A 15,670-nucleotide genomic window follows, 5' to 3' on the forward strand; every position below is an offset into this window, starting at 1 on the left:
ACAACCGAGAGAGTTGTGTATTTGGTCCGGAAGCAGAACCTGCACCTATTATTGTCAGCTTTGTGGTGCCTCAGGGCTCCTGCACCTCGCCATGCTTATATAACCTCTTTAATGTCCCTTTTTTTTGCGATGTTAGCACATGAGGGGGTTATTTTTACGAACTACGCAGATGATACACAGTGTATCATCCCTCTCTCTGGGAATCATGACCTTGATGAATTATTGATCAACAAAACCTAACAACTGATTGAGTCCTGGATGATACAGAACAAACTAGCCTTAAACAGAGGGAAGTCTGAGCTTCTAGTTGTTGGCTTGCCTAATATGTTAACCACACTGGGTACAGCATATGACTGCTTCCATTTAGGAGATGTCAAAAGCAGTCGTTTTAGACCAATATCTTACCATGAGGCCTCAAGTATCTAGTATTGTATCATCATGCACCTATTATATTAGATTCCTGGCTCATCTTAGACCCCTGATATCGTAGACCAATTCAGAAACGATAGCAAGGGCAATAGTAGGAGCCAAGATCGATTATTGCTCGAGTCGCCTGATTGGAATGAATAAATCTATCTGTATGAAACTGCAGGTAGTCCAAAATGGAGCGGTAAGGATGGTATTCAGTCTCGAGTCCTAGTTATTACCCAAAAGTGTAGGCAGTGTAAGATGGTGGCATATCTGCAAACCCTACTCACCAAATAAAGTCACAGTAGAATGTTGAGGTCGAAAAATCAGGATGTTTTATTTGCGCCTAAATGTAGAACTGAGAGGGCTCTAAAAGGAACCTTTTATGCGATTGCTCCATATCTGGATTGACCTGCCCAGGGACTTTAGAAGTATCGAATCCACGGATATGTTTAAAAAGAAGCTTTAGACTCTCTATTGTTTGCTTAGATCTCACTCAAGGTCTCTGATCACCGCTCTCCTACACTATCGATTGAGTCAGCACACTTTTGTGTTTCTTGTTATAAGTCGGTCTGCGCCCTAAAGCCTAACTAAAGGTCTGTGTGTGCGCGATACAAATCTAATAATGTAAAGTAAAGGGGAGTATACCAGGCAATCCACTTAAAGTATATGGAAGTATACGACATTGTGGGAAGATATCTGGCAGGAGAGTATGCCATGGGATCTAAAGAACATTGTGTGTGCTAGGTGATGTAACAAACATACTAAATGTTTCCTGGTAGGGGGGTATACCAGGCGGTCTATTAAATAAACTGGTGTTTGAAAGAGACACTTTCACCATCCTACCTAAATTTATAGCGTGCACGTTGACCCGAGGGCATCTTGACGTGAGGATTTCAACATCGTAACCAGCAACTAAAACAAGAAGGTTTTCAGGGCCCGCCTAAAGAGATGATTTTCCATCCCGCTCAACCCTGCAGGTAAGCTGTTTAGTGGTCACGAAAGAGAAAGCTTGACCTCCCACTCAGGACAGTCAGATTTTAGGGATTGCCAAGAGGTTTGCCTCGCTAGAGTGGAGCAGACGGGCCAGGACGTAGCGATAGAATGTCCAGACAAGGCCCGTGGACCAGACAGAGTAACTTAAATTTAATTCTCTGGGCTATTGGAAGCCAATGCAGAGCCTGTATCACAGGATTGATATGAGCTCCATAGGGAGAGCTTGTGGCCACTCGTGCTGCCAAATTTTGCAGTATCTGTAACTGATGGATTGAGGCCAAAGGCTGGGCCAGTTACCGCGCATTACAGTAGTCTTTTCGACTAGTGATCAGGGAACAGGAAGATCACCCAGCGTGGTAGGCCACACTGAGGAGGTCCATAGCATAGACTCAGACAGTGAACCCACTACCAAGACTTCCGTCTTGTCCTCATTCGGCTTGAGCCAGTTCGCACTCATCCAATCTCCCACTGCAGAGAGACATTCTCAGAGGCGTGACGACCGCCCAGCATGGCCGAGATGGACCAGGATCTGGGTGTCATCGGCATAGGAGAAGCAACAAAATCCAAAGGAGCGGATGAGGCGAACTAGCGGTTGGACATAGATATTAAAGCATAGGGGACAAGGCGGAACCCTGGGGAACACCACAGTTGAGATAGAAAGGGTGAGAGTAACAGTGACTGCTCCTCTCCGACAGAAAGAAAGTGAACCATGCCAGGACGGTCCCAGAGAGGTCTGCCATAGCCAGCCGGAAGATCAGGATGGAGTGGTCAACAGTGTGCCGCCCCGGGCGAAAGCCAGACTGAAACAGGTAAAAAAATGAGGATGATTCCAGATAGGAAGAAAGAAGGTGATTCAAGTAACTTCATAGAAAAAGGAAGGCAGGAGATAGGCCGAATATCAACAAGTACTGTGGTATCCAGTGAAGGTTTCTTCAGTAGGGGGATGACTGTCACTTGTTTCAATTCTGTGCGAATCAGACCTGACTGACGGGCATGATTCACAGAGTCAGTAACCAAGGGCAACAGGTCCGGCATGATTGCCCTAAGTGTGACCAAAGGAATTGGATCTGAGGGGCAGGCTGATTTGAGTCGACAAACGGCCTGATCAACCTCATCGCCAGAGAAGATAAGGAATTCTGGCCATGCCTGTGTGACAGTCTCGGTAGTTGTAGAAAACGGAGAGGTCACACAGCATGTCCTCCTCAAAGTAATGGTTTCCTGAATTATTTCTATTTTAGAGATGAGAAAATCAGAAAGAGAGTCACATAATGCCTGCGAGGGCTGGACCCCGGAAGAGAGATGGGAGGGCGATGAGAAAGATCTCACCACTGAGAAGAGTTCCCTGGATTGATTCAAGGCACTCTCTACCTTCTGAGTAAAGAACATCTGTTTGGCCACCAAAATATCTTGATGATAACTTTTGGTGATTGATCGCAGATAGGCCTTCTCAGCCAGGCCTTAAGAATATCACCATTTCCGCTCTGCCTGTCTCACAAGCAGGCGGGACGATTTCAGTTGGTCACTGAACCATGGCTCGGGAGGGGCCCTCCGAGCTTGCACCAGTTTCAGAGGGGATACTTGGTCGGCCACCTCTTTAAGGGATGAAAAATCAATGTTACCAAGACACCTACATTTGTCCAATACCAATAACAATAGGTCTTGAGAATTGACCAAGCGCCAGTCACACCTCCGGAAAGGTACTGGAAGTGCTTCAGTAGGCACTGCAAGCCACCTTACAAGAGATAAGGCTATGGTCTGACCATATTACTTGCTTGACCACGGGGACAGTAATACTGTCAACCGCTGAACAAACCTGGTCCGGGATCCCCCTGGGCATGAGTGGGCTCAGAAATGTGTTGGTGGAGACCTAAATCCAACAGTGCCTTACAGACCTGGCATAGATCTGGAAAAAGAGGGCAATTCAATCTCAAATTAAAGTCTCTCAGCACAACCCGGTTTGCAGATTCGTTTTGAAGAGCTGCCACCAGGTCTAAAAATGGGTTCTGAAAAGTTGCAAATGGACCAGGGGCCCAATATATCAATAAGAAATGCCAGAGCGTAGAAGCCGATGCCGTATAACATACTAATAATGCTTCCATCTGCAATGTGTGATCCAACAGGATCGCCAGAAACTGAAGAGTAGTTCTGAAGATGACTGCAACCCCCCCACCATGGTGGGGCGATGCACGATCCAAATGGATAATGTTATAGTCGGCTGGGAGGTTCTGCGCAAGAGCTGGGCCAGACACCTCTGACAGCCATGTTTCTGTCATGAATCCTACATCCAATGATCCTGCCGACAAGAGATCATAGATAAACATTGCATGAGCAGGCAGTGACTGCATATTCACAAGAAAGGAGTGCAATAGGCTGTCATCCGTACATGCAGCAGGGTCATGTCCAGACAGAGTAGCAGCAAAATGAAGGGGCAGAACAGTTCCTAAAGGTTGTAATTTAAGTAGGGAGTGCCGAGAGTAATACTTATCCCGCGACCCGCTAGGCCTGTCCTTAGCCTGGACGGACCCAGACGGGCATAACTTTGGTGCAACGTGCTCTCTCCCGCAGCACTGAACCGCTGCGCTGTCTGCTAATGCAACACATATTCTAAAGATCAGTATATCGGAGCCAACCCGCTCCCACTACAAGTAAAAAGTGAAGGCAGACTGCCCCACTGGTTTGCGTTTCAGAATTGAAAAGAACGAAAGACCTGCACATCCGAGCCGAGTCTCAGTGTCGTATAGAAGCCAGGCACCCTCTGCAATTGCCTAACATACAAGGAAAGCAGTTAAAAAGGACGATTAAAATAACACAATAATTATGGAGTAGCGTGCATGCATGTGAGTGGTGCCCAGTCAAACGCTGCAGCCCGGGGAGCCGGTGCTTAAAAGGAAACTAAAACGCATGAGCAAGTAATGCAAAAATGGAAAGTAAAAGATTTTGCGTACTGCTAGAAGCCGTACCTTGCAATCCAAAGTGTTGCCTGGACTGAGGAGCCTTAAGCTCCACTAAAAAGTGAGGGCAGACTGCCCCACTGACTTGCGTGTCGGAATTGAAAAGAAAGACCTGCACACCTGAGCCAAGCCTCGCGTTGGATAGAGGCCAAACACCCTCTGCAAGTGCTAACATACATGGAAAGCAGTTAAAAAGGCAAGATGATTAAAATAGCATATTCATGGGAAGGGGCCTATCCTCTGGATTCAAGGGTTTCTCCTTGGAAAAGACTGTTTCTGTTGAAGGTATCTACTTACTTTAATTTTAAACACTTTTTGCCAGTATACGTTAGAGACATTTCCTTGCACCCTTGTTCATTTCTAGTGTGCAGGTCAGATTAGTATGTTTTGGACACAAGGACAGTTTATATGTTTTGATGACTAGACACAGACTGCTCTTTAGTTTTAGTTTACTAGGTAGTGAAACTCTCCCTTTATGATAGGGACAGAGAGGCGTTTATCCAACCCTTTTATTTTAATAAAGATGTCTAAAGATAAAAATGTTACAATTTTGTGTCCGCCTCTCATTTCAGACCCCTCACAATAGTTACCAGAGCATTGTTAATCGCTGTTACCATCACACCTAGGATTTGAATGTCTGGCTCACCGACCTCCACTGTGAATTTTATATGTGGGTGGATATTATTCAAGGACTCCACAAACTCCAGTATTTCTGATTTATAGCTATCCCAAAAATATCATCTATGTAACATTGACGACCAGAGATGATTATTAAGGATGTGTGTGGTCTCAAAATGATTCATAAAAATGTTAGCGTAGACTGGCGCCATGGCTGAGCCCATCAATGTATCCGCGCTCTGCCGGTAAAATGCACTATTACAACGAAAAAAGTTGGGATGGACATGTAGAGAATCTGCAACTGGAGTGAAAATAAAATGTAATCAGACTGGGGTAGTTGTAGTACACTCTATGATTAGAAAATGTGAGGTGTCTCTTAAATATATGTGGTTATTTGTTGTACTAGGGGTTGTAGAATCTGACCCAAGTATTTGGCCAGGGGATCAAAGATCCTTCCAGTCCCCGCAATTCTTATGAATTCTGGGGAGTGGATAGAATACTTCTGTTATTGGGAATTTCTGGGTAAGATGGTCTTTAGTTTTAGATGATATCCACTCCAACTCAGATGCTTTCTCTAGTGTATCATGTATCAATGCAGTAGTAGCGATGGTGGGATCATCATCTAGTACAATGTATGTGGAGCAATCATTGAGTAGTTCAAGGCAGCTGGAATTATAGAAATCTTTGTCCATAATAACCAAGGCGCCACTCGTATCTGCCGGTTTCATGGTTATAGAATTATCTTCAGATAATTCTTTGATGAACCATGTTTGGTACCTCCTAAGATTATATCATTTAGTTTGATGGTATTGAATGGCATGTAGATCACTAATAGTCTTAGTCTTAAAAATATCAGTAGCTTTGTTATTTATGTGGGTGGGAGGTACTCTTAGGTCTCATCTGCAGGTAATCAAATGGGGCTGATCACTCTTCCTGCTCATGTTGTGTAGAAAACAATTCAACTCTATCTTACCTATCAATTTGAACAGATTGATGCATAAGGCAAAAGTAAAGTCCCATCACTGCTGTATTCACTACTTGCAGAGTTATTCTTGTGTGGCACTCTCAAAGTGCTAAATCTATTAGATTGGTATCATTTCTGCCAGGTATATACAAAGTCCTTTGAGTAGTCCAAGGTGTCATGCCTAAACGTCCTTATCTTGTGGTGTTCTATGTCCTTGCGGTATGATTCCAATTCACCATTTATATTTTCAAGCACTTTATTAAGTTCCTCCCTAGATTGAAATGTCAGAAGTTGTTCCTTATAGTTCAGAGATTTTATTTTCAATGGTGGACAAAGATTTAGCCAATTCCTCAATTGTGAGACGGATGAGATCCAGGGACATTTATTAAGAATTTGCTCCAATCTTTTTCACAAATTTGTCATTATCTTTGCAAAGTGTTTGGCGAAGATATATTCTGGGGACCCTCGTAATGCTCTGGGATTTATAATGCTGTGCTGAAGTTGAGGCGTGAAGTTGTGGTGAAATCTCACGCCTATTTTACTTTTCCATTTTGAAGACTATCCTATCTGGCTTGTCTAATGTAGGGTTATCTTTGTCAATATATTTTATTAATAAGAGAATACAGGATGCCTCCTCTTAGCTAAAGGCTAAAGTGGTAGCATGTTTAGATGGCATTACCAAATGTCAAAAAGTGTCGGGTGCTAGTGTAATGTATGTGCCACTCCCTAAAAAGGGAGCAAAAAATACCAAAGAAAAATTCCTTACACTGCACACCTTATCACTGAAGACATTTAGAAGGTTCAGAGACGTTAAAAAAGAGTATCAACAATACTCTTTCTTAACGTCTCTGAACCTTCTAAACATCTGCAGTGATAAGGTGTGCTGTGTAAGGCATTTTCCTTTGGTATTATTTTTATCTGATGAAATGTTAAACTGTAACTCCATACTAAATCTAGAAGAGTAGAGACCTGAAATGGTCTACACACATGGGATTCTCACTGCAGTATTACAGAGGATAAAGCCACTTCTCTGAAAAGATACACCTGGCCTGCATGTTGCAGGGAAACCTGGACAATTATACCATGGGCTTTGGCACCCCTGACTAATTCCTTGTCAGACTGTGAAAGATCTTGCAACTTGTTGCAAGAGTAGTTATGGGTATGAACAAACAGACTGTTTTATGCCACTTCAATTATAGTAATATTTCACTCTGTACTAGTAGCCTCATAGATGTTCACCCTGCTCATTGCTAATTACATCACAACCCTACAGCACTTGCCGACAATACCTAAATAAAGCAATTTCTACTCACCATCCGACAATTAACAGCATCCATTTTAGGACCTTTTATAGATGAAGGTCCAACAGAACTGGCTCACAATTCACTTGGCACTAAAAATGAAACACAACATGTTCAAAGTAAAGGACCATTTCAAATAGCTTATATCCAAATAATAATTCCCATCTCCTGTACCATACTTTGATGCGGTTATTGAATAGTCATTCGAATACCAATTAACATATTGATGGCCTGATGGCTTTAAATGACATCCTTAATCCCCATGCAATACGCAGTACAGCTCTGTGATCCCCAAACATCCGAACAAATCTCCATTTCTATGGCTTTCTATGCAGGTACTTGGGCATCCTCTGCACATAGCTATGTTAGGGATTCCCTACCTCTGACCACCTACAACTGCCCAACTATACTTCCGTGGTTTAGGATCTCCAAGAAAAACAGAAATCCGCAGAGAGCCCCAACCCTGTCCTGCATCAGATCCTTACATTGCAGCATTGCTGATGCACTCAAATGTTGAACTTCTTGTCACCTTGCTATTCCAGTTTAAAGTACAAACACCTTTCTTTGGTGGGTAAGCTACATATATTTGACAATCTATACATTTATCAGGAAACATTTTAATAAATAAAGGTATGAACGCATTTCTTTAGCTGGATGCAAACCCCGTTTGACCTGTTTTGCTCTGCATTTCAATGCTTCTTTCAGGCATGTCATTAATGAAAACTTGAGTTGTTCCTTCAAGGAGAACCACTTTAATATCATCAATTGAGGCTGAATGATCACTTGCAAGCATTGATCCCCAACCACCTAATTTCTGGGCAGAAAATCCAAGAATATATTAGAAGTGAATTGCAGGCAATAGATGCAACGTCTCTATGAATATCCACCACTGGCAAAGCGGATGGAGGTGGATCTTTTGATTCATGATAGTTTATGGATGGGGAGCGAATGAGATTGAAGTGTGGTATTCCCCTTTTTTTCCAGACAGGGTCTTCTCACTGATCGCGTGTGATGCACATCCTTATCACACCGGATAAAAGGATTTTTCTGGCAATTTTCCTTTCTTTAAGTTACTTTTATCGTCACATAATTTGTACTCAATATCGCTCTCCTTGAAAGCATTAACAAAGAAGATCATTTTATAGAGCATTTTAAAGTACCCTTCATCTTAACTATGAATTGTTGGTGTGGCATTTCTTCAGCACAGATTAACCACTTACATACCGTTGTGGTAATTTTCACTGGCAGACGTTCCGGTGAAGAGCACAGCAACTGTGATATTTCAAAATCATTACATCCACTCCGACTCCAATACAGACAAACAAAACTCCTACCTCTCTCTTCTTTGGGATTGATGGTTCTGTAATCTTTTGAAGTAATGGGAAAATACCTAGAAGCCCCTCCACAATCCGACTTCGGAGAGTCCGAGAGTGGTGGAGCCTCCAGGGAAAACCCCTCATGGGGAAAAAACCCTGTGAAGGGCTGCTAGAGAGGGTAGTTTCCTGAGGACTGCTCCCTGGAGATGTTTCCGGTTGATAATAATCAGCCCCTTCGGTTGAACTTCCTAATCTCCTCCAAGATCTATAGGCGCTAGGTGCAAGTAGACACAGAGAGGGATTAATGACATGAAGGATAGATGTTAGACCCAAAGAGAATATGTTGGCTGATTTCTAAAAGGCTTACCCTAGAAACACCTAAATCAGGCCCGGAAGACCGGAGGGTTGAGTTCCTGGATGGCAGTTTTGGAGAAAACAGGGGGAATAGTTGCAAAGCCTATCAGAGTGTAAAGAATGAAAATTAGACTTAATCTTTCCCCTCCCAATCCTGATCCTGTTAACTGAGATGGAATGTCACTTAAGCTTACCACCCGAAGGAGACTCTGGTGAGACTAAGCCCCTGCTAGTACTGGGAGGAAGTAGGTAGCGTAATGGTCCGTGTTGAGAGATGAATGAATCCTTAAGAAAGGAGATTGTGATGAATGGAAAAATACGGGGTAAAGCAAGAGAATTAACAATGAAGGAAATCTGACTCTATATTAAAGATCGTACCAAGACCTGCGTCCTAATATCCCTGGAAGAAGGATAGCCTCGTAAACACAAGAACTCCTCTGATTCCACAGAAGGCGGAGAAGAAGGCGGAGGATCGGAGCCGTGATCTGATGATGGCCTAAAGCGAACGGTAAAGGGAGTTTCAACAACCAGTGGGAGCGGAGAAACCGACACAGGATAGCCAACTTAGTACTTATACTAACAAGGAAAGAAGTGGAAATGCAGCGAGTACGAATGCGTACTTACGTCTGCAAAGCGCGGCTGGACTCTGGAATGAGAGTAGCAACGCACCGATGTGCGGGTGCTGAATACGGAAGTACTGCTCGCCAGTCTGGGGGTGTGGCTACAGCCTCTTCCTCATGTGAAGTAACGGCTATACCGTTACATGCCGCAATGTGATTCTCCATGTTGGATGAGTAAAATGGCCGCCGTACCTCTTGCCCATTATCCCAAGGTTCGTGTATTCCACGAACCATCACAGAAACTGAATAAGAAAGGTTTTAAGACTTGGAATCGGTCGCTCATTTAATTTAGTTCTAATGGGGTATTGTTCCACCAAGTAGTAGCTTGTATTAAGGATAATTGATGGATGTTCAGCATTGGTTTGGGTTTTGCAGACACATCAGCCAGAGTGGTGGATCTTGGTCAATCTGTTAGTGACAACCAGTCAGCCAAAACATCTTCTCATTGAAAATGTTAAAGAGGCTCTGTGTATCATTAGTCATTTAAGTCATTACTAGCTCTACCTTAGAGAATAGCATGTGCAGCTGTTATGAGAATGATATAGTGCAAAGCTGAATACCTCCAGGCAAACATTCTCTCAGGTATCATCCTACAATACCCTGTGACAGAAGATGGCATCCACACACCCCGGCAGGCAGCATATGCCACAGTGGCCCCGGGGTACTAATCGTAGATCTTAGCAGGAAGTGGGGGCAGACCTGTCAGAACATCACCAGTGTGACCCTATGTGCCAGCGATGTCCGGAAGATAGCAGGAGAAAGGTGTGTGGTGGTGGCAGTGTTTGTTTAGCATACCAGAGCAGGGAGGGCAGGCGGCGCAGCAGCGGGCGAATGGCACTGGAGCAGAGCATCAGACAGGTAAGTGAAGGCCCGGGGAGAATTGCACTTTGCATAAACTCTGTGCTCTATCAGGAAATGGAGCTGAGAGAGTAGCCAAATTAGAGTGCCCCATCAGTCACTGGGGCACTAATGTGGCATAATGTCTCCTTACAATGTTAAGGTGTGCAATATAAAAGCATACTTCCTGTATGTCTGCAAGTATGAGCATGTTTTTCCCCATCAAGGAGTTTGCTCATTGGACTTAGCCAATGCTGGTATTCGTAACCGCGAATAATAGAGGAAGCAGAATTAGGGCTGCTTAAATAATGGACGTCTTGTTAGTTTAAACCTACCAGAGTTGAACTAAATATGCAGTAAGTGCGGGCAGCATGGGTGGGAGCATTAACTAATCACCCCCGTTTAATACACTGTCAGATTTGCTAATTTGATGTACTTCAATATTTTCTTTTTAAGGGGTTGCAACTTGACCTAGTTGTTTAACTGTATTCATTGGTTTCTTAATGCTCACTTTGCTCTCTTCGGCTTGTCTGACCTGTACACGTTTGCACCTTTTTTGGTGGTTGTGTCGCATCCAGTTTGTGGAAGTTGAAAGTCCTGTGAAGCGAAAAGTGAAGACGTCCTCTGTGGCTGGGGCATCACTGAACATCAGCGAGAAGCCCTTACCAGCGGGCTTCCACCTGCTGCCAGCAGAGGTGGACTTCGGCATCCTGCGAGAGGGCTACACCTACACCGCAACTGTCACCATGATGAACGTTGGCGTGGACATGTGCAGGTAGGGGCTCACATGGTTATGTTTTAGTTCCACTGAAGAGTGATGGATGGGAAAGCTTTGACTTAATCATAACCACTGACATTTCCTCTGGGAAGCCTTTCATGCCAACAAAGTAGAGGAAACATACTTTGTAAATCAGATTTGGTGCTACCTCCCCCCAACACACAAGCAACCCGAAAGCTGTTTCAGCCTTGTTTGGTGTAATCAGTGAGGGGTAGCTTAGGACTCTAGGCACACAAAGTTTGCAACCTAGACAAGGGTTCTGAGAATGTGCGACTCTCACCACAGACTCCACCCGCTTTCAGGCTCACCACTTTCAATCCCAAACGGTTGCCACCATCATGTTCTTTTCTGTTTCCCTGGCAGAAGGATGTAGGTCACTGGATAATTATGTGTGCACTTTATTTCCTTTTTCAAATTTCTGAATGTATCTGTGGGCTTCATTTTGAGTTTGGAAGTATTGCCTCCAATAATACTTAAAACATGTATTACCGCTCCCATATGGAGTAACAGTAAGGCCTTGCATTATTTAGAGTCTTGTGGATTCAGAAGTTATCAATTTTGGGGCCCATTTGAGTGCATTTGGGACATGGGGTATGTGTGCATGTGCAGTGCCGGATTAACCCTTAGGCCAAGTAGGCACCAGCCTTTTGGCCCCACTCCTTTTAGGGGCCCTGCAACAACTGATCAAAATAAAGCGCTGCAGAAAACTAAAAACTTATTAGGAGATCATTTGCAAGGGAGTGGCCCCAACATTTCATCTGCCTAGGGGCCTCTGCATGGGTTAATCCAGCAATGTGCATGTGACACTACTTACTACTGCTGTCAAACTACTAATTGGGCCCTCAATGTGTTTTTAGATTGCATGAGGTTAGATACACATTTTTACTTTATTCTCCGATCCGCTGGATTTATTCGTTTTTAGTATCCCTTACTTTTTATCCTTTTTCATGTACCTTTTAAGAAGTTTTGGAAACTGCACTTGTTGCAGTGCAACTGTTTTCTTTCTAACCTGTAGCTAACTTGTTCAAAGTGTGTACAGTGATGCATCTACAAACTATGAGAAAATCTTTGCTTACTGTTACTGGGCCCATAATCTTCTCAATCATAAATGGCCCAATGAAACGGGCACTGAACTTAGAATTCAATATTCTTGGTGGACAAACAGACTGAGTCTCCTTACCTATATCTAAGAGATGAACGTCTTTAGCTATCTGCAAACCTCTTATAATGTTGTTTACTTTGCTACAAGGCCTGTACTGCTCCTTGCAAGTTCTCCTTCATAGATTGCAGATGCCTTTCTACATCTGGGACCTGCAATTCTACCTCCTTTACTCTCCGGATGAAGTAAGATTGATATTCCTGATTACAATAGAAAAGACATGGAAATGGAATTCTTTGTAGAATAATTCTAACAGAACTCTGAAACAAATCAAATCTTCCCAACCTTCTTTAGCCTTCGAATATCACAGATATTTTTCCATCTCCTGATTCACCCTCTCAGTTTTCTCATTGAGTTCTGGTTGATAAGCAGTGATCAGATACATTTCTATACCTTACAAAATGCTTTTGAAAACTGCGAAACAAATTGTGTCCCCCTATCTGGCAGCACCTGAGAAGGTAGGCTGCGAAGACTTAATCACATCTTCCAAAAACCCTGTGCAAGGCTACTTGCAGTCACTCACCCTTTGATCAGAATAAAGTGCCCTGCCTTCGTCCAAACGTTCTCCGCTACCAAAATAGATGAACAGTCTTTGTATGGAGATAAATCAATAATAAAATCCATCGATACCATGGGCCACAGTCTAGGTGCAATGGGTAAAGGAATCAATAATCTGGCTGACCTCTTTCTTTCGGTGTTGGCCCAAGCACAAATCTCTAAATTCTTAACAAAGTTTATGATGTCTGTACACATGTGTTCTCACCAAATGTTACGTCTCACTACCTACTGTCTTTCTAAATCCAAGATGTCCCGCTAGCAGAGATTCATGCCATTATTTCAAGGCTTCTTTCCTTAACTTCTCTGTTGACAGATAGAGCCCAGCATCAACTTATGCAAGTCATTCCTTGATTTGTCTAGTGGGGTCTTTTGCCACCCACTTCTGCATCTGTTTAGACGACATTTATCGTCAATTGTGTTTGCTGTGGCACTTTGTTCCCGGAGGACGGATTTCACAGCCACACAAGAAGCTGCTGCTGGGAGACGCTGCTTTATCAAAGCAGGTTACCACGCAATACGTTGAGATCTAAAGTGCAGTTGGTGCAGGGGCGCCGAATTAAAAGGCTACTTTCTACCAGTGATAATCTATCTTTTCATTATTTTGTTTGCTCAACCCTCATAATGCCTTCCCCCAGTACTGCACGCTACAACTTGCGGAGCACCCCGATGAGCAATAAGGAACTATGCCCAAAGGTGGCGTCAAATGTATCCAACTTTGTTGTTACAGCTACCTAACTCAGCTCAGCCTATTGTTGATGGTTCAAACGCGGTTATACTTTGGGGCGTTAGGGTGTATAATAGGTCAAATAGTCTTAGGCTCCGCAGACTGTAAAATCGTATGATTCATTTGTATCTTCGCCTGCTCACTCCTTTCAAATCTAACTACGGGAGTGGACAGTTCAGATGGAGAAGCGTCAACTCCCCTGTTTGTCTACTCTTTTTTAGGGTGGATGTTCATTAAATGCAAATTCTCAAGCAGGCTTTTCCCCCCTATTTTCGGAGGGCCCTGCAGGTATGCCCGACGGATAGTAGCACCTGGAGCTAATTTTTTATCAGTGTGCCTTTGCAACAGCAGTCATTCTTCACTCCGTGAGCGGTGTTTTGTTTGGCCTTAGTTATTGCGTCCACAGGCTTTGGTGGTACGGGTAGCAAATATGGAATCTGTGGTTGGCACTTATTTTTTAGGACATTTTTTAGTTCCGTAGGTGGGGGATGTGCATTTCCTCAAAATCCCAACCCACTGAGGACATTTTCTTATTCATCTCAAGAGGTAAAGGTGGCTTTATTTCCTTATGCCCGTTCTTATAAATCAACCTCTTTGCTGAACAACGTGACGGGCTGATGACAACGCCCAATGATCTAGACGTATCATTAGTAGTTTCCTGCTGCGTATTCTTTATAGAAGTTGAAGTGAGGTTGATCAATTTAAGCATAAGTGTTTTGCTAACACGATGTTCCTCCATTATTATTCAAGATTGAAGATCAATCTTAGTTTCCAATGAAGAAAAATAGGCCTTAAGACCGACCTAATTTCTCCAGGAAATACTATTAGAGTTAGAAGCCTCACTGTCGCTGATGGACTCATTGGTTCTGGCGGAATCAGAATGTGATGCAAAGACCGTTATATCCGGTGTATTGGATACATTGATGTCGATAGCGTCCTCCAAATTATTTATTTCAGGCAAAGTCGGTACTCCACCCATAGATTCCTGTTTCAGGTTTACTATGAGCTTCAACAAAGAATTGTTATTATTTATGGCCTGGGATAAGGAATGTTCATGGTCCTCGTCCAGTGATATAGATGAATGGCGATGCACAGCAGAGAGTTCCGTATGAAAAAAGGCTGTGATTTCCACTTGTGAGGTAAGGCATGTGTGGTGTTTTTGAACAGGTCATGTTTGGTTTGACTTCTCATAGAATGACACTTATTTTGTACAGCAGCACTGCGCAAAGTCCTCTTTCGTGTAATTTCTTTAAAAAGAGGAGACAAATATTAATTGTTCTTACCTTTGGTAGGCACACCCAATGATAACAGATATATTACGGGGGTTGGGGGAGGCAGAGAAAAGAAGTTCCCTCTCCCCACGCCCACCAGAACACCAGACACAAGACACTCAGCGCACACACAACGCGCACGCGATAACACGCTGGAGTTGTGATTTTAAATGCTGAGCACGTTGAGTGTTTACTGGCAATTCTGGCCACGTTGAGTAGATTGCTGTAGTGATAGATTGCCTCCAGGCAAGTGCTACGGAGTCAAGAGCAGTAGATCACGGTTGAAAGGAAAAACGCCACCACAAGTGTTATCTTGGTCACAGAGGCACATGGAGGAAAAACAGAAGTCCTAGCCACACAAGACACTCAGCGTCTTCATTCACGCCCAACACGCTCCCCTGATACTCTCACACACGTCACATGCGCCCCTCCTGGGCCTCCTCCATACATGTAAAAAATACACTTACAAAATAAACTAAAATAACAAGCTAAGACAACAACCACTACTCTTCCCGAGCTCTCTAATTATATGGAGCTCCTATTTCTCTTCTTGTATTTATCTCTCGCACTGGTCGGGACAGTGCAACATGGCGCCACCTTCTCCCCTTACTTGGGGAGGCTCCCGTATTTCTTTTTTCCTTATCCTTAATATTCCTTAAAAAATAAATGAGCAAAAATGGCCATAAAAACTTCTACATTCAGCAAACCAAAATACACTCTCGCTCCCATTCACCGCGTGTTGATCCATTTGATACTGCGCTACATCCCCAACCGTACTTTATCCCTTGCAGGCTATACTGAGGTGTTCACGTTCT

At 43.5% G+C, this 15,670-nt stretch overlaps 1 protein-coding gene across 3 annotated transcripts in view; it reads left to right on the forward strand.

Annotated features, from left to right (window-relative positions):
• Window positions 1-15,670, forward strand: part of SPAG17 (sperm associated antigen 17) — a 1,712,709-nt gene that overhangs the window by 1,577,963 nt on the left and 119,076 nt on the right. For all 3 annotated transcript variants that reach the window (XM_069635754.1, XM_069635756.1, XM_069635755.1), the window contains one exon: window positions 10,944-11,140. In XM_069635754.1, coding sequence (XP_069491855.1) covers window positions 10,944-11,140 — 197 coding nt within the window. The remainder of the gene's footprint in view (window positions 1-10,943; window positions 11,141-15,670) is intronic.

This window comes from Ambystoma mexicanum, chromosome 7p (assembly GCF_040938575.1).
Source record: "Ambystoma mexicanum isolate Mex_15411 chromosome 7p, UKY_AmexF1_1, whole genome shotgun sequence".
Classification (NCBI taxonomy): Eukaryota; Metazoa; Chordata; class Amphibia; order Caudata; family Ambystomatidae; genus Ambystoma; species Ambystoma mexicanum.